Source organism: Mastigoproctus giganteus, chromosome 7 (assembly GCF_048544385.1).
Source record: "Mastigoproctus giganteus isolate SK-2022 chromosome 7, ASM4854438v1, whole genome shotgun sequence".
Classification (NCBI taxonomy): domain Eukaryota; kingdom Metazoa; phylum Arthropoda; class Arachnida; order Uropygi; family Thelyphonidae; genus Mastigoproctus; species Mastigoproctus giganteus.
This window is the reverse complement of record NC_143581.1, coordinates 164,404,799-164,430,564: the sequence shown is the minus strand read 5'-3', so window position 1 is coordinate 164,430,564 and position 25,766 is coordinate 164,404,799. Positions and strand designations below refer to the sequence as shown.

At 37.3% G+C, this 25,766-nt stretch overlaps 1 protein-coding gene across 3 annotated transcripts in view; it reads right to left on the bottom strand.

Annotated features, from left to right (window-relative positions):
• The window catches only part of LOC150083311 (protein FAM193A-like), a 359,376-nt gene that overhangs the window by 25,564 nt on the left and 308,046 nt on the right, over window positions 1-25,766 (bottom strand). For all 3 annotated transcript variants that reach the window (XM_090377966.1, XM_090377967.1, XM_090377969.1), the window contains exon 19: window positions 22,257-22,329. In XM_090377966.1, coding sequence (XP_090234092.1) covers window positions 22,257-22,329 — 73 coding nt within the window. The remainder of the gene's footprint in view (window positions 1-22,256; window positions 22,330-25,766) is intronic.

Sequence of the window (25,766 nt, the reverse complement as noted above, 5' to 3'; positions counted from 1 at the left end):
CTCATTTCCAGAAGGATGTAGAGCTGCTGGAACGAGTACAGAGAAGGGCAACTAGATTGGTGAATGGGACAAAGGGGTGCTCTTACGAAGAAAGGCTTAAGTTTTGCGAATTACAGTGTCTGGAAACTAGGCACCAGCGAGGTGATCTGATAGAGGTGTAAAAAGCCTTGAATGGTTTGAGCATGCTCAATGCTGATGGGATTCTTCCTCTTGCTCAGAATAATCACCTGAGAGGGCATAAATTCAAATTGAGGAAAGACAGATGTAGGATAGATGTGCGGAAATTTGCCTTTAGCCAGCGGGTGGTTGGTAGGTGGAACAGACTTCCATCCCTTGTCGTGGAAGTTAGCATTAGCATTAGCAGAGGCATATGATGCAAGAAAGCAAGCTTATTCAGCATCAGCCAAAAAAAACAAAAAAAAAAAAAAAAAAAAAAAAACCCACTCCCATTTCACCCCTCCGTTCGTTCGAAATACCTGTCCAGTTGAGCTTTAAATTTGTTTAGGCTATCAACTTCAACAACCAGTGATGGAAGTCGGTTCCACCAACCAACCACCTGCTGGCCAAAGGCAAATTTCCGCACATCTATCCGACATCCGTCCTTCCTCAATTTGAATTTATGCCCTCTGAGGTGATTATTCTGAGAAAGATGAAGAATCCCACTGGCATTGAGCATGCTCAAACCATTCAAAGCCTTATACACCTCTATCAGATCACCTCGCCGGTGCCTAGTCTCCAGACTCTGTAATTTGCAAAACTTAAGCCTTTCTTCGTAAGAGCAACCCTTTGTTCCATTTACTAATCTTGTTGCCCTTCTCTGTACCCATTCCAGCAGCTCTACATCCTTCTTGAAATGAGGCCTCCAGACCTGTATACAGTACTCAAGATGTGGCCTTACCATTGCCTTATACAAGGGAATAATCACCTCCTTATCCCTGCTAGAAAAATTCCTGTATATCATTGACAAGACACCATGAGCTACTCTTGCAGCTCGTCTGCACTGCTCAGAGAACTTCATATCTGCCTGCACAATTACCCCCAGGTCCTTTTCATTCTCCACCACTGTCAGTGTAGTACCGCAGAGTTGATACGTTGCTCTGGGGTTACTGTTTCCCATATGCAGCACTTTACATTTGTCGATGTTAAACCTCATTTGCCACCTCTCAGCCCATCTGTTCAACCTGTCCAGATCCTGTTGCAGCAGCATAGCGTCAGTATTGTCCTTAACGACCCTGCCAACCTTTGTATCATCTGCAAACTTGGACATTAAACTTGATATCCCATCATCAATATCATTCATAAACACCGAAAACAACAACGGACCCAACACTGAACCTTGAGGAACTCCACTAATAACATTAGTCCACGTTGAGCAGTGTCCATTGATTACCACTCTCTGTCTTCTGCCACTCAACCATCCCCTTATCCATAGCAGCAATTTGCCTCCAATGCCACACTGCTCCAATTTGTGCAGCAGTCTTCCATGTGCAACAGTATCAAAAGCCTTTCTAAGATCCAAATATATAATATCAAAGTTATTCCCTGCATCCAGTTCTTTTGTGACTACATCATAGTATCCAATCAAATTGGTCAGGCAAGACCTGCCCTTAACAAAACCATGCTGCGTCTGAGCTATAACTGAATTCTTGTCTAGATGATCCTGCAGTGCTTCTTTAACCAGTGCCTCCATTAATTTACCTGGAACAGAAGTTAAACTAACAGGTCTATAATTACTTGTGTCAGCCTTTGAACCTCATTTGTGAATTGGGGTCACATTTGCACATCTCCAGTCCATAGGTAGCTCCCCTGAGTCCAAGGAAGCTCTCATAATTATGGCTAAGGGTTTGCTTACTTCCTTTGCTGCCTCCTTTAATATAACTGGATAGATCCCATCCACCCCAGGTGCCTTTTTTATGTTTATCCCCAACAATCTCTCCTCCACTTTCCTCTCAGTTATTACAAAATCATCCAGCTCACTGCCAATGTTTACTTTACCTACATCATTCTCCTTCCTGAATAACTCCTCATTCGTGAATGTAGATGCAAAATACTCGTTTAGATTGTTAGCCACCTGAGCAGGATCCTCAACTGTTGAACCATCAATATCCAGTGGACCAATCTGATTCATCCCTTTCCTTTTCGAGTTCAAGTATGTAAAGAACTCTTTTCTGTTTTTCTTTGCATCCTTTGCCAAGGATTTTTCCTAGTCTGCCTTTGCCTGCCTAATCTCCTTTGTGACTTGGTTACAGACCAACTTATATCTATCATAGGCTTCCATGTCACCCATTAATTTGTATGTATCCCATGCATTTTTCTTCTCTGCCACATGTCTCATTAGTTCATCTGACAACCATTTAGGCCTAAACCTTGAACAATATTTCTTAGTTGGTATGTAAAGCCTGGTAGCCTCCAAGATTAGTTCCTTGAATGCTTCCCATTTTGAGTTTGCTGTTGGTAACATCATCAGTTGGTCCCACTGTATAGAATATAAATACTGTCTCAGACCATCATAGTCGCCTTTACGAAAACAAAAACCCTTCCCTTTACCTCTGATGGTAGTTACCTCCTTGAGTAAATCCCACTTCAACACACTGTGATCACTGCCACCTAGTGGTTCATTTATCTGCAGGTTCTTAATGCATGAGGAATCACTACTGATAATCAGATCAAGAGTACTGCTCCCTCTTGTTGCCTCACGAACACGCTGATGTAGAAAACAATCATCCAATAAATCCACAAAAGCCTTGCTAGTGTGCGAGTGACCAACCCACAAATTCCAGTCAATATCTGGGAAATTAAAGTCCCCCATTATAAGACTCTCTGATTTACTGGCCCACTCTATTTCCCTGTACAATATCTTATTATACTCATCAGAGTCATTAGGCCTATAGCACACTCCTACTCTCAATTTTGATTTCCCTATGCTTATGTCACACCAAACTGACTCGACGCTGCCCTGTCCATCGATGTCGACTGGCTTCACTTCCTTGGACTTTATGTGTTTCTTAATTAATAGCATAACCCCTCCTCCCCTCCTGTCCTGTCTATCCTTTCTATACACATTGTATTCCCCAAATTCCAGTTCCGCATTACTTATATCTGTGTGACACCACGTCTCTGATATCCCAACAATATCTGCCTTTGATGTTTTGAGCAATACCTCAAATTCATCAAATTTATTTACCAAACTCCTAGCATTGGTGTACACGCAGGTATACATGCACCTGTTTCTATTCTTAGCTACCCTAACACAACCCATGTGTTTACTTGTACCGCAATGACTACCAGCAGTCTCTGAAATATCCTGCATCCTGTTTTTCAGACTTCTGCTCATTTCAATAGAAGCAGTGCAAGAATCACTTCCACCTCTGCCACTGGCTACTGTTAATCTATTAGTCCTTGTATCCCCCCCAACTAGCAGTTTTCCGACCCACCTAACACTGCCTCGACAGCATCAGCAAAAATTCTTGCACCCTTTCTATTTAAGTGTATCCCATCCCTGTAGAAGCAATCTCTCCTGTTAACAAGTACAGTCCAGGCTGAAAAAAATTCTACCCCTTGAGCCTTGCACAATCCCTCCAGGGCCGAATTGATCGACAAGGCTCTCATCATATACTCCCTCCTATCGTGTCTGGGCAGAATTGCAGACACTTTCAAGTTCAACCCTAATTCACGGCTTTTTTTCAACAGTGACCTGTACTTGCTAAGTAATTCCGCCGGTCTCCTACTCTTAATATCATTAGTGCCAACGTGTACAACTATATCACCTTTTGTGCCCTTAAAAGATGATATCCGCTCTACAACGTCATCAACCTTTGCCCCTGGCAGACATACCCTGGTCCTATTCCACCTATCCTTTTTACAAAGGATGTTCCCCGTTTCCCTGACAATAGAGTCACCAACAACTACTAGTTCCTGTGGGACCAGCGCATTCTGCCTAGGGGGCTGCTTCTGTGTTGCCTGATGACCAAGTGCAAGCTCTGGCGTTGATGTGGGCAGCTGAGAGCTTGATGGGCCCCTCAATTTATTTCCTTCGAGGGCATCCACCCTGTCCTTCAAGCTCTCATCAAGGCCCATAACAACGCTGAGTTGTCGCCTGATTTCCTTGCACTCCTTACATCGTGCACACACAAAGACATCCCCCTTGGCAGTATCATGTCCCGTACCCGACTGCTCCGCAAACATCAAGCAAACAGTGCATTTTAATAGACTGTGATTCAGAGGGCAACTGCCCCCCTCAGTTCTCCCCTGAACCACAGCACTCCCATTAGCTTGAGCCTTTTGCTTTGCTGCTCTGGTCAGAGTCATGATTCCGATTTAATTCAATAAAATTCAAAACAAAAATTAAATCCTTAAGTTATATCCCAAAACAGTTATGTTATATATATATTTTTTTCGGTATCTAGTGTTTTCTACGAGTTCCCTTTATACAACTTCCGTATCACGTGTACCACTATAGTTATGTATTAATTATTTGTTAGATTAAGTCGTTACATATATATATATATATAGAGTTAAAAGTACAATTTAATTGACAATAAAGTTTATCAAGATTAATAGATTTACTGATTAATTGGCAATATTATATTATGCACTATACGACACTAAGCTTATGCTATCGTGTAAAAATGGCGGGAATTCACGAACGGTATTTCTACGGACTCGTAAGTATTGATTAGCTTCCAAATCTCGCTATCTCAATTTAGAATAAACTAAGGCTCCTGACTAGGTCTATAATCTACTTATAGAAGATAATTTGATATAACAGTTGGTTAATAAATCGACTAAATTTGGTTAAAAAAAAAAAAAAAATTTGGTTTGTGACACGTCGATTTGATACCGTTACCGATACTAAGTAATATCTACAAAATCTCTGTCTAAGTTAAACTTTAAACTAAGTATCGTAACTAGGAATATAAAGCTACTCTAGAAAATAAGTTAATATGACAATTTAAACTAATAAAGCAGAAAATAAATCAGGAAAAACTTCTCTGTTTGAAGAGCTTTAAGGAGCAATGTCCGCACAGGCTAACTCGCACCCAGACTTGATAGCCTAAATAAGTTTACGGCTCAGCTGGACAGGTATTTCGACCAAACAGAGGGGTGAAGTGGAAGTGGTTATTTTTATTTATTTATGTTACTTTTTTTTTTTTTTTTGGCTGATGCTGCATAAGCTTGCTTTCTTGCATCAAATGCCTCTACTAATGCTAATGCTAACTGTCTTTTCTCAATTTGAATTATGTCCCCCTCAGGTTCATAATCTGAGCAAGAGGAAGAATCCCATCAGCACCACATACTGCTCAAACCATTCAAGGCCTTATACACTTAGATCACCTCACAGGTGCCTAAGTCTTCAGACACTTCAATTTGCAGAAGTTAAGCCTTTCTTGGTAAGAGGACTCCTAAGCACTTCAACAAATCATTGAACAAACTAATCTAACGCTATCTTAAAATGGTGCGCAGAATAATGCAAATTTTGTAAATAGGAAAGGAATATACATGTTGAATCTGGTTTTCCCATGACAGGAACCTTCGGAAGAACTGTTACAAGTGAAAATTGGAATGTTTTGAAGATAATTCAGTTCAATGCCCAGAAGTCAAAACACAGTGGCTGATAAGCTGAAGGTAGTTGGTAATCGGGAGCAAGTTGATTTGGCTTGCATTCAGGAATGATATGAGCTATAAGGTAGTCATTGGGTACTTGCTAGCAACAAGCGTATCGTGAAACACAGTTCACCTCTGGGCAGCGATAATGGTATTTAATCAAAAATTTAGCTTTATGGTACTACATTCATATAGCACACAGTACTCAGTGTGTGTTTGTGTGGAATATGAAGACTTAAAATTTTATCCTGCTTCATTGTACTTCAAGTTTGATGATGACATTGGGCCATACTTAGAATAAATTGAGAATCTGAAGGAACATTTTTGTGAAGAAATGGTTATACTTTTAGATTCTAACTCTAAAAACACTTTGTGATACAGCTCAGTTACTGATGAGAGAGGAAGTTATTGAAGGAGGTTATGAGTCATTATAACCTAGTAATACATAACAGGCAGAGTATACCACTTTTTTTGGACTGTTAATGGTGAGTCCAATTAGATGTGACACTCTCGTGCATGGGTCAGGTCTCATTAATAATTGATCAGTTGAGATCAACCGGGTTTCCAGTGACCACAGGGCCATTAGGTTTGAAATTAAAGACTGCTATAGACGACCAAGAAAGAATTTATGAATGGACATTATGCCGAATTTAATTATGTACAGCTAATTGGCCTGCTTAGATCGATGCGCATACACTCCTGAGATATTAGGAAAATTGAGTGGAACTAGGGTTGTTCAGCTGGTGCAGGATTGATCATATAGTGCATCTGAGCTAACAATGAAGCATTGCCAAAATAAGTGTGCTCCTGTCAACTGGTAAATGCCTGATTTAACAAGGATGTGCAAAGAAACTTTCAGGGCAAGGAAGGCTTATCAACAGAATAAATGGCATGGTGGAACACAACAACACCAGCTGTGAGTTGAATATCAATGGTTAAAGAGAAATTATAATAGTTCCACTGTTAAAGAGAAATACCACTCATGGAAGGAATTGATAAGGACTAGTGAGAATAACAACCCCCTGGGGGCGTGGTCTACAATTGTGTAATAACAAGGTGAAAAATCCAGCAGGAGTGTGGTATGTTCCATTGCTACTGGAAATGGATAAACTACACATACATGGGAAGAGAGTGTTGCCCTTATTCTAGAATATTTGCTCAGGAATCAAAACTGGGCTGATGTAATAGGGTCGGGGAGGAGCCCAATTTCTCTATGAATGAATTATCAGTAGCGATTCAGAGAATATGAGGGAACAAATGTCCTGGTTTAGATTTAATAGAGTGAAGTAATCAAACAGCTTTACTGTAATACTGTCTCATCTCCTCGGCACATTTAATGCATGTCTTTGTAATGGAACCTTCCTGTGTCAATGGAAGCAGGCACTGTTGAAATTTATCTTGAAATTTTCTGCCAAGCCCAAGGATAGGGTGGATTCATATTGCCCAATTTGCCTTGTTGAGTGAGGCAGGTAAGGTTTATGGATGACTGCTAGCAACGAGGTTTTAGATGCAGTTCGAGAGCAGAGTGCACTGTTGGATGATCAGTATGGATTTAGAACAGGGAGAGGAACAGATGATGCTCTGGAAGGGATGACAATGAGTATTAAAAGTTGCAAGAAGAAAAGTACTGCTTGTGTCTATTTACAGACTTTATGGACACATTTGACACCACTGATTGGAACAGCATACTAATGGTGCTTCGTAATGCCCAGTGCATGTCCCAAATATACTCATTTATTAAAGACTATTTTCTATTTTCAAGATTAATTTATGGTAAAATCAAGCAGTGGGACTGCTACCAAGCGAGTGGATTGGGGTTGTCTGCAGGGATCTACCTTTGGGCCACTCATGTGGAATTTAGTACTAAATGATTGGCTACTCTGGACATACCCAAACACATGGATGGTAGCACATGCGGATGATCTGGTCTACTGTGGAAGGAGACTTGCAATTACAACTAGAAGAGTGTTGAAATTCTGTGTTATCAGAGCTGCATAGTTGGTGTCTTCTTCACAGGTATCAACTACAAAAAGCAAATCCATTTTCTTAAATGGGCATCATCTTTCTGTCATAAACAACCCAGTCAGTCACTAGGATAGGCGTAAGCCTACAGTGTCTGAAAACAATAACGTATTTAGGGGTAAAAATAGACAAAGGTCTAAGATTTGCGTCACACATCAATCACATTGTGCAAAAGATCTGTCATTTTGTCACTATGATAGCAAGAATAACCAGATCGGAGTGGGGAGTTAAAGGCAAAGCACTGGGGCTATTATACGACTGTCTTTTTATCAATTGTCAGTTATTGTGCTCATGTTTGGAGAAACTCTACACTACAAAGGGAAATGTGTGCAAGATATCTGCAATTCAGAGAATAATGCTGTTAAAGCTCAGTATGGCATGCCAGATGGTGTCTAATAGTGCGCTGTAGATATTAAAAGGAAGAATGCCTCTTGATTTGAGTATACTTTTTTAGTCAATGTGCTTTCACCATCAGAATTCATTTTAACATGTGGTACAAACAACATGTTTGTTTTGTTTGTTATTTGGTTTTTAGGAGCATTAGCAACTAAGGCCATATTACTCCGTGAATATGCGGTGGTCATTCCCTGACCTTTTCGCATCCTCCGTATTTGGTGGTGACGGGCTCGAACCCCGGTCTAATCAAGAAGCGTGTGCTACGCAGTGCTGCTCCTTCCCACCTGGCTACGGAGGCACCTCCAAACAACATGTGCCCATGCTTTATTCTGGTAACATAGAAGACAGACAAAGAACTGGTAAATTTTCTGAATATTAATCGCAATTGTATATAATTGTGATTTAGTTACAAAACAGCTGCACACACAAAGCAGAATTCATTGGGGTCATTTTTACACTTTCAATGTATGACAATGAATGTATATCAGTAATTCATTGCATCTTATCTAAAACAATTTATAATCAAGTAATTAAATAATGAAATAAGAATATAGATATAGTCAAACAATTATATATATATGAATGTATAAACAATAATAAATATATATTCACAGGTTGGCTGAATAGGTATGTAAGTGGAATAAGCAGTGTCATTGCAAATTAGATGTGTTAGAGGAAAACTGAAAATACATCTGGAATCAGTAACCAAACAGATCTATCTAGTATACATATATACATTTTTTGGGGAAAAAATTTGTTGATCTGTGTAAATAAACATCTATAAACAGTGTTTCGTAGCCAATTTTTAAATTATCCAAACATCACATAAGTAACTTGTTATCATCCTTGGGAAATTTTGGCAAAAAGGCTACTCATGCCATAGGGCGCTAGTTCCCATGGCTTAGTTTATGCAGTTGTCATGTCTGTACATAGGCTCATAAAATCCTTCATCCCTGAACAACTTTTAGCTAGGGAGTGCCTATATGCATTTATACAATTTAAATAACACAATAAATATACAAATCATATATACAAATGGTGCACACAGAAACACACGATGAATAACAGCCAATATGAGCATATAAAGCACACACGAACGTGCACATATCAGTTATATAGTATGTTCATAATCATTAATACACGGAATTTATGGATTAGTGCCATGGCAGGGGCAATAGATACACTATGTCCATAATGTAATATATATACCGCACTATTGTGTTAAATATATATATTAGTTTATGGGGAAGATTATCTTAAAAGACAAACTTGGATAAATCAACGGGGAATGCATAGATAAAGTATGTTACATATACACAAAGGATAACATACAAAAACTTATCGTAGTATACCTACAATTTCAGTGACCTCTTCTGGGGTCAACCACTCAAATTGTTGAAATACAGTTTGGGTGGTTGACAAAATCACTCACCTCGTAACTTCAATTTATGACCTCTAGTTCTACAATCATTTATTACTGTGATGATTTCATCCTTATTCACTTTACTTTTGCCTCTCAGAGCCTTAAACACCTCAATGAATTCTCCTCTAAGGTGCCTAGTTTCTAAGCTGTGCAACCCACATATTTGAAATCTTTCCTCATATGGATGCCCTTTTGTCGATCTCATCGGGTGAGTTACCCGTCACTGGACTCTTTCAAGAAGCTTTGTCTTTTGCAAGGTGCAGTCTACATATTTGAACACAGTATTCCAAGTGTGGCCCAACAACAGCTTTATATAATGGACTTATAACTTCTTTATCTCTACTAGCAATTGTTCAATAAATCATTGATAGGACGGGCCTTCCTTGCAACCTGTCTACAATGCTCGGAGAACTTCATGTCTGACCGTATCATAACTCCCAAGTCCTTTTCTTCCACTACTGACTTTAGGTCAACTGCAATGAATGTATAAGTTATTTTGGGGTTGCTGTTCCCCAGGTGTAAAACCTTACATTTTGCTGAATCAAAGCATAGCTGCCACTTTTCTGACCATCTCTGAAGTCTATCTAGGTCGCTCTGAAGAAGCTCCGCATGGCAGTGATCATTAACTACTCTACCGATCTTTACATCATCTGCAAATTTAGACATCATGCCCTCTCTCCCTTCATTGATGCCATTTAAGAAAATCAAAAACAACAGTGGTTCCAATACTGACACTTCTTACATGAACCCAATCTGAGGTATAACCATTTATTCCTCTGCCTCCTGTCCTAAAGCCATCCATCTAAGGATTTCCCTGTGATTCCAACTTGTTCCAGCTCATAAAGTAACTGCTCATGAGGGAATAAGTCAAATGCTTTTCTGAAATCCAAACAAACAATGTCAAAATTATTCCCTAAATCCAGCTCATAAGTGACCCTGTCAAAATAGCTAACCAGATTTGTTAAACACTATTTTCCCCTTGATAAAACCATGCTGTGTATCCTTCAGAATTTCATTTCTATCTAAATGATCCTGAATTCCATCCATGATCATTGCCTCCATGATTTTCCCTATTACTGAAGTTAGACTGGCCAGTTGAGTTGGTAATTTCCCACTACACTCTTAGAACCACCTTTATGTATTGGTGATAACATTGGCACTTTTCCAATCTAACGGAACCGCTCCCGAGTCCACTGATGTTCTCATAATTAGCCTTAATGGTTCAATGTACTCACCCGCACAGCCCTTAAATTTATAGGGTATATGACATCGACACCAAGAGCCTTACTCGCCTGTAGGCTCAAAAGTTTTTTCATTAAATAATCATGTAAAATTTCACGATTATTATAGCATATTTTTCAACTTCACTCCCTTAATTTCTCATTGACATAAACGGCTTTTCTTCTGTAAATATCTAGGTAAAGTAACTGTTGAGTTCAACATCAGCTGGGGTATCTAATACTATCCCACATCTATTACATAAGGGTCCTATCTGATTTGTCCTTCTCTTCTTTGCATTTATATATGTGAAGAATTCCTTATCCCCCACTCTTTGCTAGCAATTTCTCATAATCTGCTTTTGCCAGCCTAACCTTTACTGTGACTCTATTACAGATCAATTTGTAGCTGTTATAGGCTTCAGTACTTTTTATTGCTCTGTAACTTTTCCATGCCACCTTTTTCTGCTCAAGTAATCTGGCAACTTCATAATTCATCCAACTTGGAATCCTCCATGTGGATTATTTATTTTTACTGGTATATACGCATTCAAGGCTTCTGTGATTGTTTTTAAGGTACACCATAATTCAGTTGTATTCACTCTCTGTGAGACTCACAGTTAACAGAGGCCATGTAGCATCTTAAGCGGCTGTAATTTCCTTTCCTGAAATTATAACCTATCCTTTGCATCTAACCACTGCTACCTCTCTCTTCATCATCAGCCATTGAACTTTGTGATCACTTCCTGCTCCTGGCTCCTGCGTTGTCAGTCCTATTATGTCATCTAGTTCATGGGTGATGATCAGGTCTAGAATATTCTTTTCTCTAGTACTTCCCCCAACATGTTGATATAAATAATCACCTAGTTGATTTAAAAATTTTGTTCCCTATGTTGAGTTTCCTTCCCATTTGCTGCAATCAATTAGAGGCAAATTAAAATCACTCATAATAAAACATTTACACTTACTTGCCATTCTATTTGCATGTAGAGGCTCTCATCACCACCACCTGGCCTGTAGATTACGCCCACTCTCATTATACCCTTGCTTCTAACTATCTCACACCATACAGATTCTATATTATCATGCAAAATGTCTGAATCTGGCAAAGGATTCGTCATGCTCAGGCTGCTTTTGATAAGAAGCATGATCCCCCACCATCCCTTCCACCTGCCCTATCCTTCCTAAATACATTGTACATACCATAGCCGGGTGACACCATGTTTCCGTAAGCATTACTTGTCCTAACCAGCAGTTTGGATTCACTCATTTTATTGATAACAGTTCTGACATTACTGTATAGACCAGGGTTTCTTAACCTTTTGCTTTAAGCGAGCAAAATTTTGCAGCTTACAATACGTGCAAGCACCATATATTAAAATATAATTTTTTTTTACTTAAAGATTAAAAATGCTGCATTTTTTAAATTAATTTTTTAGCCATATTATGCATACAAGAATTATATTTCTAAATTAAAATTTTTGGGTACTAATATTTATTACCTTATCAGTGTGAACCTTGACTTTGAAGAGATGATGCCAAACCTTTGAAATCAATTTCTCCATTATGAAAAGATAATTGCAAATTTTCCTCCAAATGTGATGTTAATCTTGTTCTTTTTTTTTTTGTTTTTGATATTGTTCATTAATGAAAAAGCACCTTCACACATGTATGTTGATCCAAACAAAGTACTCTGAACACTTCTCTTTGTAATAAAGGAAATTTTTTGCAGTCGGAAGAACCCCAGAATTTTAAAATAGTTTTGTGTTGGAAAAGACATTTCAGAGCTAAAGACGACTGCATTATCAATAAGTTCTAACTCGGCAGCTGCTACAACATTTTGATTGAAAATTTGTTCCAAGTTACTGATTTCAAAAGTTCTGTAATTTATCGTTAATTCAAATTTTGGGAGGTGCTCTTTCAAGTATTCAAATCTTTCTTGGAATTGGTTACTAAGGTCTTGGATAAGATTCATTACAAATGATGGGCACTACCCAGCAGTTTCCTCCAGACATTTTTTAAGAGTAGGAAAATGAAACAAATTTCCTTTTAAAACTTGATTCTGAAACACAAAGTTTTTTCTCAAAGGCAATAATCTCCTTGTATAAAACTACCACAAATTCATCTTTTCCATGTAGCCTCAAATTAAATTCATTTAAATGGCTTAAGATGTCAATTTGAATGAATGAAACACTATGAATGAAAGTGTAATCTTGAAATATTCAGTAAAAATTTCATTAAAAAGGATTTCTTTATTGTGTCTATAAGAAAAGCTTTTACTTTTTCAAACACCTCCCAAATTCTGAAGAGTGCCTTTCCACGAGTGAGCCAACAAACCTCTGTATGAGTAATAAGATCCGAATGCGGTGCTTGAAGATCTTCCAAAAATATTTTTAGAAGTTGTTTATTTAGGGATTTAACAATAAAATGGTTGATGACTTTAACAATGACTTCAAGACATCTTATAATTTCTTTTTGATCTTTCATCTCTATTAAGATAAGCAATAAGGCCTTTGATTTTACCTATCATGGAAGGCGCACCATCGGTAGCAATCGATACAAGTTTACTCAGATCAATTTTGTGCACTATGAGAAATTTCATAAGTGTTTCATATACATCTTTTCCAGTTGTATGATCAGTAAGTGGCAAAACAGCCAAAAAAACTTCTTCACAGCCACCATCATGTTGAATCAAATGAACAAAGCACATGAGTTGTGATATGCTCAAAACATCAGCCAACTCATCAAGTGCGAATGAAAAAAATATACACAACTTTTGATTTTACCTAATAAATCACTGAATGCCATTTTATGAACTCGATTTGAAACTGTATCATGATTCAAAAGGAATATTTTTGGCAGAGCTAATCAAGGTAGCTTTCTGTTTTTCTGGTAAGATGCCAGCAAGCACTTCTAATGATGACACTACAAATTTTTTTATTATTCCACCACTGGTGTAAGGCAATGAATTCTTTGCCATTATATTTTATAAAATAAATGAAACTTCATTCACTAACACTTTACTACTATTAGCTTGACCTAAATAGATGTCATCTATTAAGAGCACAAAAGGTGATGTTGTACACGTTGAAACCAATGACATTAAGAGTAAGAGATCTGCAGATTTACTCAACAAGTACAGGTCAATGTTGAAAAAAAGTCACGAGTTCGGGGTGAATGTGAAAGTGTTTGCAATTCTGCCGAGACATGATAGGAGGGAGCATATGATGAGAGCCTTGTCGATCAATTCGGCCCTGGAGAGACTGTGCAAGGCTCAAGGAGTAGAATTTTTTTCAGCCTGGTCTGTGCTTGTTGACAGGATAGACTGTTTCTACAGGAATGGGGTACACTTAAATAGAAATTTATTATTGCTGATGCTATCGAGGCAGTGTTAGGTGGGTAGGAAAACTGCTAGCTTGGAAGGGATACACAGACTAAAAGGTTAACAGTGGCTGCAGGCAGAGGCAAAAGTGATTCTTGCACTGCTTCTATTAGAATGAGCAGCAGCCTGGAAAGCAAGGTAATGGAAATTTCCAGGACTGTTGGGAGTCATTGTGGAAGAAGTAAATACATGGGCTGTGCTAGAGTAACTAAGGGTAGGAACAGGTGCATGTATACTTGCATGTGCACCAATGCTAGGAGTATAGTTAATAAATTTGATGAGCTTGAAGTGGTAGTCAAGATATCAAAGGCAGATATTGTTGGGACATCAGAGACGTGGTGTCACAGATATAAGCAGTGCAGAAATGGAATTTGGGGAGTACAATCTGTACAGGAAGGATAGACAGGACAGGAAGGGAGGGAGGAGGGGTCATACTGTTAATTAAGAAACACATAAAATCTAAGGAAATGCATCCAATTGATGTTGGTGGACAATGCAGTGTTGAGTCTGTTTGGTATGAAATAAGCATTGGGAAAAGAAAAATGAGAGTAGGTGTGTGTTATAGGCCTAATGAATCTGATGAGTATAATGAGCAATTGTGCAGAGAAATGGAGCATGCCAGTAAATCAGAATGTCTTATAATGGGGGATTTTAACTTTCCAGATATTGACTGGAATTTGTGGTTGGTCACTCGCACACTAGGAAGACTTTTTTGGATTTACTGGATGACTGTTTTCTCTTGATCTGATTATCAACAGTCATTATTCATGCATTAAGAATTTGCAGATAAAGGAACCAATGGGTGACTGATCACAATATACTGATGTGGGAATTACTTAAAGATGTAACTACCATCAAGGCTAAAGGGAAGAAGGGCTTTTGCTTTCGTAAAGATGACTACAGTGGTCTCAGACAGTTTTTAAATTCTGTACAGTGGGATCAACTGATGATGCTACCAATGTTGAATTCTAAATGGGAAGTCTTCAAGAACTTAATTTTGGAGGCTACTAGGCTTTTCATTCCAACTAAGAAATACTGTTCAAGGTAAATTCCTAAGACCTAAATGGATGTTAGATGAATTAATGAGGCTCGTGGCAGAGAAGAAGAATGTATGGGATGCATATAATGTTGTTGTTGATGGAGGTTTTATGGCACAACAGCAGCTAAAGGCCATTATGAGCCAAACAATGGTAGGGATGTATATAAAGTATCAGGTGACACAGAAGCCTATGGCAGGTATAAACTAGTCTGTAATCAAGTCACAAAGGAGGTTAGGCAGGCGAAAGCAGATTACGAGAAATCTTTGGCAAAGGGTGCAAAGAAAAATAGCAAAGAGTTCTTTACTTATGTAAACTCTAGAAGGAAAGGGATGAAACAGATTGGACCACTTAAAATAGTGGAGTTGACTATTTATGATCATGCTCAGGTAGCTGATAAACCGAATGAGTATTCTGCATCTACATTCACACATGAGGAGTCATTAATGAGGGGAGTGTCAAAAGTTTATCAAACGATAACAGGGAGCTATGTGATTTTGTAATAACTGAGAGCAAAGTGGAGAAGAAATTGTTGAAGTTAAACATAAGGAAGACACCTGGGGTGGATGGGATCTATCCAGTTATATTAAAGGAGCCAGCAAAGGAGGTAAGCAAACCCTTAGCCATAATTATGAGAGCTTCCTTGGACTCAGGGGAGGTCCCCATGCACTGGAGGTGTGCAAATGTATCACCAATTCACAAAGGGGGTTCAAAAGGCAACAAAAGTAACTACAGACCTGTTAGTTTCACTTGTGTTCTGGGGAAAATAATGGAATCACTGGTTAAAGAAGCATTGCAGGATCATCTAGACAAGACTGCAGTAATAGTTAAGACACAGCATGGGTTTGTTAAAGGGAGGTCTTGTCTGACCAATTTGATTGGATAATATGATGTGGTCACAAAGGAACTGAATGCCAGAAATAATTTTGATATCATATACTTGGATTTCAGGAAAGCTTTTGATACTGTTGCACATGGAAGACTGCTGTACAAATTGGAGAGTATGGCATTAAGGGTAAGTTGCTACAATGGATAAATGGATGGTTGAGTGGGAGACGACAGAGTGTGGTAATCAATGGACACTGCTCTTCATGGAAAAATGTTGTTAGTGGAGTTCCCCAGGATTCGGTGTTAGGCCAATCGTTGTTTTGTATATTTATCAATGATATTGATGAAGGTATATCAGGTTTAATGTTCACGTTTGCAGATGATACAAAGGTTCGCAGGGTTGTTAACAACAGTAAAGACAGTATGCTACTCCAACTGGATCTAGATAAGTTGGGATAATAGACTGAGAATTGGCAACTGAAGTTTAACCTTGACAAATGCAAAGTACTGCATATGGGTAGTGATAACCGAAGAGAAACATACTAACTCTGTGGTACTACACTCAGGGAAAAGGAAAGTGAAAAAGATAATGGGGGTAATTGTGCAGTCAAATATGAAGTTTGCTGAGCAGTGCAGATGGGCTGCCAGGGCAGGTCGTAGATTCTTGTCAATGATATATAGCAGTAGTGGCCAACTTAATTTGTGATGCGATCTACTTTTTTCCTTAAAAACGTGCCGCTATCTACCATCTCAAAAATTTCATTGCACAAATCGAGAGATGACTGTATATTTAAAATTTGTAGTGATCGACCGAAATTAAATCTGTGATCAACTGGTAGATCACGATCGACTCATTGACCATCTCTGATATATAGGAATTTTGCTAGCAGGGACAGGGAGGTGATTATCCCGTTATACAAGGCAAAGGTCAGGCCACACCTAGAGTATTGTGTACAGGTCTGGAGGCCTAATTTTAGGAAGGATGTAGAGTTACTAGAACGAGTACAAAGAAGGGCAACAAAATAGTGCTCTTACCAAGAAAGCTTAAGTTCTGCAAATTGCAGCACTTGGAGAGTAAGCACCTGCGAGGTTATCTGATTGAGGTGTATAAGGCCTTGAATGGGTTGAGCAAGCTGAATGCAGATGGGATTCTTCCTCTTGCTCAGACTAAGAACCTGAGGCACAGTTTCAAATTGAGGAAAGATAGTTGTAAAATAGATGTGTGGAAATTTGCCTTTAGCTAGCGGGTAGTTAATTGGTGGAACAGGCTCCCATCTTTTGTTGTGGAAGCTAATAGCCTAAATAAATTTAAGGCTGAGCTGGACAGGAATTTGGAACGAATGGAGAAGTGAAATGGAAACGGTTTTTTTTGGCTGATGCTGCATAATCTTGCATCGTATGCCTCTACTAATGCTAATGCTAAATTTAAAATATTTTTCTGCTATCAAGTTTCTTTTTTTTTTCTTCTTGAAGTTTAGCTTTTCTAATATCACTAAATTTGGGAAAAGCTTCATGAAAATTCCTATGGCGTGTTTGGTAATGTCTTTCACTATTTGACTTCCAATAGCAAGCCAAACATGCCGGACATAAGAAAATTACATCAGTTCCACTACTATTATCTATTATCAAATAATTATATTGCCAAGAGGACTGACATGCATACTTTTTAATTTTTTGTTTCTTTGCATTTGAAACGTGTAGGCCTAAATCAGACGACCACAGGTAGTCTTAATGCATAATTTTTTTTCCTTATCATGTTTGTTTTGGTTTCTTTTTAAAAAATTATCCATTTTGAAAGGGTTTAGTAACTTTAGTTAAATCTGTTAAAAGAAAATACATTTAAGCATTTGCACACAAAATCAAGAGATTTCTTACTATAACACTTTCATCACCTTTAAAGTCAGCACTATACATATATAGTACCTACTGCAGCAGCATGACTGAGCGAAACTCAGCAGAAACCTGTTCTTACCAGAAACTGAGAATTGCACGAGGCAGTATCCTCGGTCTGTAGCAACACTACGGCAACAATGATCATACTCTCACAAAGTGTTTTGTAAAAAATTTTCTTGCTAAATAAATGTCAAATTAACAATAATAAGAAAAAATTTTAAGAATACCATCAGTATCAAACTTTGACCATTTTGAGATTAAAATGTCACAAAATATATAATTTTCCTCCAATCACTAACAAAAGAAAGGATTTTCTAGTGAAGATTGGCATGGACTTTTGTAGAATATCACAGAAAGTTGAGAAATAGAAAGCACCTTTTTTTAAATACAAAGATTTATATATAAATTTTTTAGCTTCAGTGAAGGTGCTCACAAGCGCCCATTTTAGGATTGGTCAAGAGCAAAATTTATTTTTTAAAGAGTACAATGGTGCTCACGAGCACCAAGTTAAGAATCCCTAGTATAGACAATTAAGACTTAGTGTTCTTGTATAGTTAACTATCCTGACACACCCACTTGAAGTTATTTAAGCTTGCTTCCCTGGCATTAGCTACCCACTCATTTGAAATGTTTCTGCCCCACAGAACATCTTGCTGTTGTGGTAACAAACAAGGACTGTTGAGGTATGTGAAAGCATTACTTTGACCAATATTATCAGATAAATACATATCTATATTACCCTTGTCCCTCCAAACTAGCAGTTTTCCTGAACCTTTAAGGTATCCTTAATGCTACTGGTAAAAACTCTTGCACAACCTTTGTTTAAATGTATCCTGTCTCTAGAAAACAGATTCCTTCTACATACAAGTGCAGGCCAAGCTGATAAAAATTGTCCCCCAAAAGCTTTGCAAAATCTTTCAAGCCTTGAGTTAATCCACAAGGTTTTCAAGCATATACAGGTGACCTCCACTCAATGCTGATAACTCATTCCGGAAAAACAGAGCGCTAAGTGAATCCGTGCTAAGCGAGCGTCGCATTCCTATAAGGTAACGTGTATTTGTGAGTTGCGGTCGGTGCCTTAGGATATTTCCTAATCAATAATAAACGGTAGTGAAAAGATGCATAAATGTCGGTCAAAATATTTAATATTCAAATTACATACATATATAATTATATTCTGCATTACATATGTATATAATTATGTGGTAACTACTTACGTATCAAAATTAAACTTAAAATTTCAATTAAAATCATGAATTTAATTGATTTAAATTGATTTAATTTAACTGATGAATTTAATCATGAAAAATGTGTCGATTTTGGGTTGCACTTTGGCCCTCTTCCTGGTAAACTAAAAGGGGATTTAATTTTAAATCCCCTGCAGCGTTACCACCCAACAATAAAGTCAACTGATCCTTCGTGCTTTGAAATCTGGCATGTTTTTTTTTTTCTTCTTTCAATATGAAACTTCTTTTAGGCATTAATTTCCAAAAAAGTCCTGCTTCATCTATGTTAAAAACTTGAAGTATAACACATAATACCCCTTTTCAATAATTTTAACAAGTTCTTTTTTTGAGAGTATCAGCTCCTTGACCTGCACTTGCAGCTTCTCCTTGGATTTTAAATCTATTCAACCAGCCCTTTCTAGTTTTAAATGGTGGTTTTTTTTGTTTTTTGTTTTTTTTGTTTTTTAGGTGAGTTTTCTTCAGATCATCATATAGGCTAATCTCTCTCTCTCTCTTTTTTTTTTTTTATAATATTTAACTTAACTGAATTCTGCATTGGATATTATCTTCAATAAAATTATTTAAAGTCTCTCCATTTCAATCTTAATAGCTGGCCTAGCCCTAGTTGCTTGCAGTGGAACAGCTGTCTTTCTGCTGCTAAAATTAATTCTTTATTTTTTATAATTGTTCTTACAGTTAAACCTGCCAGTCCTAAATTATGACTCACATCCGCTTGTCATTGACCAGAATCGATTCGCTTCAAAAAGTCTAATTTAGTTTTAAAATTCAGTCTTTTTCTTACATTTGTAGTCTTCGTACTGCATCCAGATGTTGTTGCTTTTTCATTCTTATCCACCATTATTAACCCTTCGAAAATGTAACTGCATTGGTTGTATTAATTATGATACAATGTTCGAGTAAACTGTCCATTACGCACAATGTCTAATACTGTACTGAGCGATGACTAGACTTCGGATAAATGCATATAACGCAAATATTACAAGCAATATACTTTTTTAAAATGTTGTTCTCGGAACTATGTAACAAGTCACTGTACTGCAATTAAATTTCACTCAGTGTGGGAAATTTCTCAAATCGGCGTGGGAAACATTTTAATGCTGTTTTGCTATTCATTTTCAAGCTATCAACTCCATCAAATGAAATGGTTTCGTTAAAGATGCCAAAAATGCAATCTGTAAAAGAGCGTTATAGTGAGTTGTGACAGCATTATAGTCAGATACGGGTTATAATATAAGAACAGCGTTATAGCGAAGCAACGTAAAGCGAACTGCGTTATAACGAGGGCCTGCTGTATTCCCTCCTATCATGCCTGGGAAAAATTGCACACAGACATTCTGACCTAACTCGTGTCATTTCTTCATCATGGTCCTATATTTATCTAACAAATTGTCGCATCATGTGTGCTTAATATCACTGGTCCCCACATGAATAATAATATTCTCTTTACCCCACTTAAAATCTGACAATCTGTGTTGGTGACATCATTAATTGTTGCTCCTAGTTCCTGGAACGTTGTGAAAAAAAAGAACACAAAGTGAAGGAGCTCAAAAGCAGTATTATTTATATTCAAAGTAATCACTACCTGATTGAATGCACTTATTGTACCATTCCAGAAGTTTCTGAAAAGAGTCAGTGAAGGCATTCAAAGAGATGATGTTCAGTTTGGCAGTTATGTTTTTCTTTATGTTCTCAACATCTGAAATCTTTCCTTTGAGGGCAGTTTTTGCCACAAAGAGAACTTTAAAAAAAAGGAAGGGAAAAAAAAGCCAGGAAGCACTGCGTGAAGGTATACTTTAAAGTTAACAGAAATGTCAAAAACATTCCGAGATGAAAGCAAGAGTTCCCGCAATCAAAGTGTATTGCATTTATACAGTTAATACCAATTCATCTGACAAGTATGGAAATAAGTAACTTCATACCTACTAATTTATACATAATTTCTGCTTACGCATTTTGAACCGCACAAAAACAGAAAGGTACAAGGGCCTATCGAATAAGAGCTAAGAATGATTCAATAATACATAAATAGAATTAAACATTTCCTTTCAAAGTAATTTTCCTTTCAAATGAAAACACTTGTTCCAGCAATGCTGACACTTAATGAAGCATACTGGAAACACATCTTCTGGCATAGCTCTCAAAATTTATTTAATGTATTCAAATAATGTCCTCCTTTAAGATGAGCTTTCGGTTTAGGAGATAGAAAAAATCATTGGGGTACTGGGGAGGTGGAAATTAGGCTAGTTTGGCAGATGCAATATCACAGGAATGTATGTGGTGTTCAGATATTCAACTACAGCCAGGATAGTATGGGGATACAAATCATAATGAGAAAGTATCAGGTACCACTTTCCTATTGTCTGCATCTCCTAATTATTGAATCACTCATATGCACTAGAAATTCTCTTGAAAGAAGGCCAGACTGGAAGATGAAACATGGATTGTTGCTCCCGGTTCCTGGAATGTTGCAATAAAAAGAACAAAAAGTGAAGGAGCTCAAAAGTAGTATTATTTTTATTCAAAGTAATCACTACTTGATTAAATGCATTTATTTCACTATTGTTAATTTGAAATGACAAGATATACACATGCCCTTGTATCAGCACATAATAGATGACTGAATCCAAGTGGTGTGCAATAGGATTATACATGCACAGTTTTTTTGTGCCAAAACAACTAATGCACCAGTATATTTCTCAAACTGAGTGTATTTTTTGATTAGTTTGCTATTTTTCTGGATGGAAAACCAAGGTTGGGGGGGGGGGGTAACAACACAATCTATGCCCTAACTTGGCTACAGAGGGGAGCCCATTAAAATTTCTCCTGGCTTGACAGGATTTGAACCCAGGTCTTTTCACATTGTGTGGAAGGGAGAGCAATTATAAGCACAGTTCTACATGCAAACGTTACATGTGAACTTACCAATGCCCAATGGTGCTTGAAAATACAGACTTTTCGTGGTCCTTCATACATATAATTAGGCAAATAGGCAAAATATGCTCACAGAAATCAACGGAAAATATTTTTGTCTACAGTCGGTATCCAGTTTAGCTTTATGCATCATACCTTACTTTATTATTATTTTTTTTTTCACTGCTTAAGTTTCATATTATTACATTGTGGCTATGCATATACAAAGAATGGAGATATTAATAACAACATACAAAATTAAATAACTGCAAAAAATTATTTTGAATAAAGTCTTACCAGGTGAAGTAATATCTTCTAAGCAGTTCTTCTTCTTTTTATTTTTTTTACTCTTTGTGGTAAGTTTTAAATTCTGCATGTAATAAGTTGCAATAATTAATTATATGTACATAAACGTAATGGGGCTCAACTATTAAATATGAAAAAGAAAAATCAACTTTGCAATAATTTGTGATTGTCCATAAGATACAAGACATAAAAATATGTAAATGTTTTGACATAAAACTATTAACCTACATAAAAGAAAACATAACAACTAAGATTTACTGCAGAGAATCAAAGGAAAATAAGCAATTAAGGATCACGTCAATCAATCTTATGCAGATTAAATTTGTATATGTATTAACTAAAAGTATTATAAAAATTATAGTTGTATCTTGCTTTATGTGATAGATAGATTCTTGACAATTTGGTAATAAGTGAAATTTGTGCAAAATGAGGTCATAAAAAATGGAGTCACAGTTGATGAGTGTATGTGGCACAAATTAAAGTGAAATATTAACATAAACATACTGCCAACCAGAAAAACACATTAAATGAATAACAAAAAAACTAAACTGATAATAGTGCTAATAAACAGTAACTAACATTAATAAATTTAGATAAGCTATTCATCCTCCAGTCACCAAGTTCCTAGCTTGATGGAAGGCTGTCTCTTGATGAAAGTGCCAAGCATGAATTTCTTAGCCTTTCAATGCACAGAATTTCTACATAGCAGGCAATATTTTTTTTAAATCAAGAACAATATTTGTCAGGATAATTTTCCTTGGTTGGCAATCTTCCCAATGGAATGTGTACCTAGTCATTGTAATTCTATTCAAAAAGGCCAAGGCCTGAATTTATAACATGCAAACTCAATTCATCCCGAACAACTTCGGTTGTCAAAATCTCATCTGCACCTTTTCAGCACCTATCCTTAATGAAGAAATATGCTACACTGTGCTGACAGACATAATTTATATATTTAATTCATAACTTTAATTATACATTACTAACATGATGTAAGTTTTAAATTATTTAAATTATGCTCTGTTAACATATTTCAGTGCATTTCTTCATTAAATTAATCATTCCTGCATGCAAAATAATGTCCTTCAACTTACTTATCTTGTTAGCATTCTGTATGTGACTCTGATGAAACTTGTGCAGCCCATCATTCACCAGTGAGCATTCTCATCCCTATGAGAATTGTTGTTGTTATTTGGTTTTAGGAGCATTAGCAACTAAGGCCATATTGCTCTGGGGATATGTGGTGGTCATTCCCTGACCTTTCCGCATCCTCCGTATTTGGTGGTCACAGGCTCGAACCCCGGTCTAATCAAGAAGCGTGTGCTACGCACTGCTGCTCCTGCCCACCTGGCTACAGAGGTGCCTCCCTATGAGAATGCAGCCTCCCCAGGCATCCTTCACACTGACCCTGTTAAACTTGGTCCTGTAGGACAACACTTTTATTCAGTGATGACTCATGGCACACTCCTCAAATCCAGTGAAGTCATTTGTTATGTCTGGATACAGCATCTGCCAAACATGTTCATAGTTAGAACTGATTTCTTGATAAGACTTGTCAGTATTATTGGCCTTCACTTCACTATACTTCATTACATGACTTCCACCAGTCTCTCATGAATTGTTTACAATGCTCATCAGAGCAATACTGACTGACTAAAAATGCAGTGTAAGTAGCAAACCTTGAAAGAAACAATAGCACCCTGATCCATGGCTGCAAAATGAAGGTCATGTTAGGTGGCAGAAACAATCTTGACGGGTATATCAATTTCAGTGTGTGCCAAGTATTTGTGCATAGATAAGGGGCGTGTCAAAGAATAACAATGTTCTAGCTTCTAATGTACTTTCACAATATTTCTAAACAACTGTGCAGAAATAATGGCCAAGCCAGTTGTTAAAAACACCGAGTCACAAAGGCTTTTGTCGTTTGACTGCCACACGAGCAGCAGATATTCCTGGATACAACCCTTCATAGTCTGTGGGTATCTCATAATGAGTTGCAACTAAATTTCAGTTTCTGAAATTTAGTAACTGAGTTGCAACTAAATTTCAGTTTCCCAAAGCATTGCTGCCAAGAAGTGTAAAGTGGTTTAGGGCTGGCTTGAGGGCAGATGAATGCTGCTGCTCTTTAAAGATAAACACATGCAAGGGCACTCTCTTCCAAAAAGGAAGAGAATGCCCTCTCATCATCCTCCCATCTCTCATCAGCGTTAAAAACAAGATTTTAAAGGTAATTGCCATTCTCTACCATTCCTCTAAAAGTATCAAGGGAAATCAGCTGTGCTTAAAGTGACACAATCTTCCTTGATTGGCTGCACCTGCCACTGTCCATATTTGACTATAGCCTTTGGCAGTCACTGCCTGGATCAGGAACATGGCACACTGATTCATATCTTTCATCTATGAGAATAACATTTTGTCCACAATGTAATTTCTTGAACAAGTTAGCTTAGTAGCAGTGATTGGAGTGGCAGGTTTTAGCTGATGTTATAATTTCGAAAAATTTTTTCATAATTATCCATATATGTGACTCAATGCCAAATTCATGCCTCATCTATGTTTGACTCTTGAAAACTTTAAGGATAAGAATTGGTATATATAACTGGTGAGTGCTAATATTAAAAATAATGTTCATCATTTAATTTTACCTCCGAGTAAAATTAAAAGGTTTGAGGGGTATACTTTTAAACTAGATTTTTGAGAATTAGCATTCTCTACCTGTTTAGGAACATTTTACCAATTCTTACCCTTTAAAGTTTAATCACATAAAAAACATCAGTACATAATTTACCAAGAAACAACTAGTTACAGCAAAATAAATCACAAAACAAGATGATGGTGTTTGTAATGTGCTGATTGGCTTAGTGGGACTGTTTCAAATTGGAATACACGAGTTTTTAATGGTACTTGCATTATAACAAATAAGTGTAAAACAGGGTCACAAAGCAAGGCATCATATACTATTATATTACTGCAGGCATCATATACTATGATTCACATAGAAATGCCAGTAAATCAGAGAGTCTTATAATGGGAGATTTTAATTTCCCAGATATTGACTGGAATTTAGGGGCTGGTTACACACACACTAGCAGGGCTTTTGTGGATTTACTGGATGATTGTTTTCTACATCAGCATGTTCGGGAGGCAACTAGAGGGAGTAATACTCTTGATTTGATTATCAGCAGTGATTCTTCATGCATTAAGAATCTGCAGATAAATGAACCACTAGGTGGCAGTGATCACAGTGTGCTGAAGTGGGATTTACTCAAAGAGGTAACTACCATTAGGGGTAAAGGGAAGGGTTATTGCTTCCGTAAAGGCGACTACGATGGACTGAGACAGTATTTAAATTCTATACAGTGGGACCAACTGATGATGTTACCAACAGCAAATTCAAAATGGGAAGCATTCAAAGAACTTATCTTGGAAGCTACTAGGCTTTACATACCAACTAAGAAATATTGTTCAAGGTTTAGGCCAAAATGGATGTCAGATGAACTA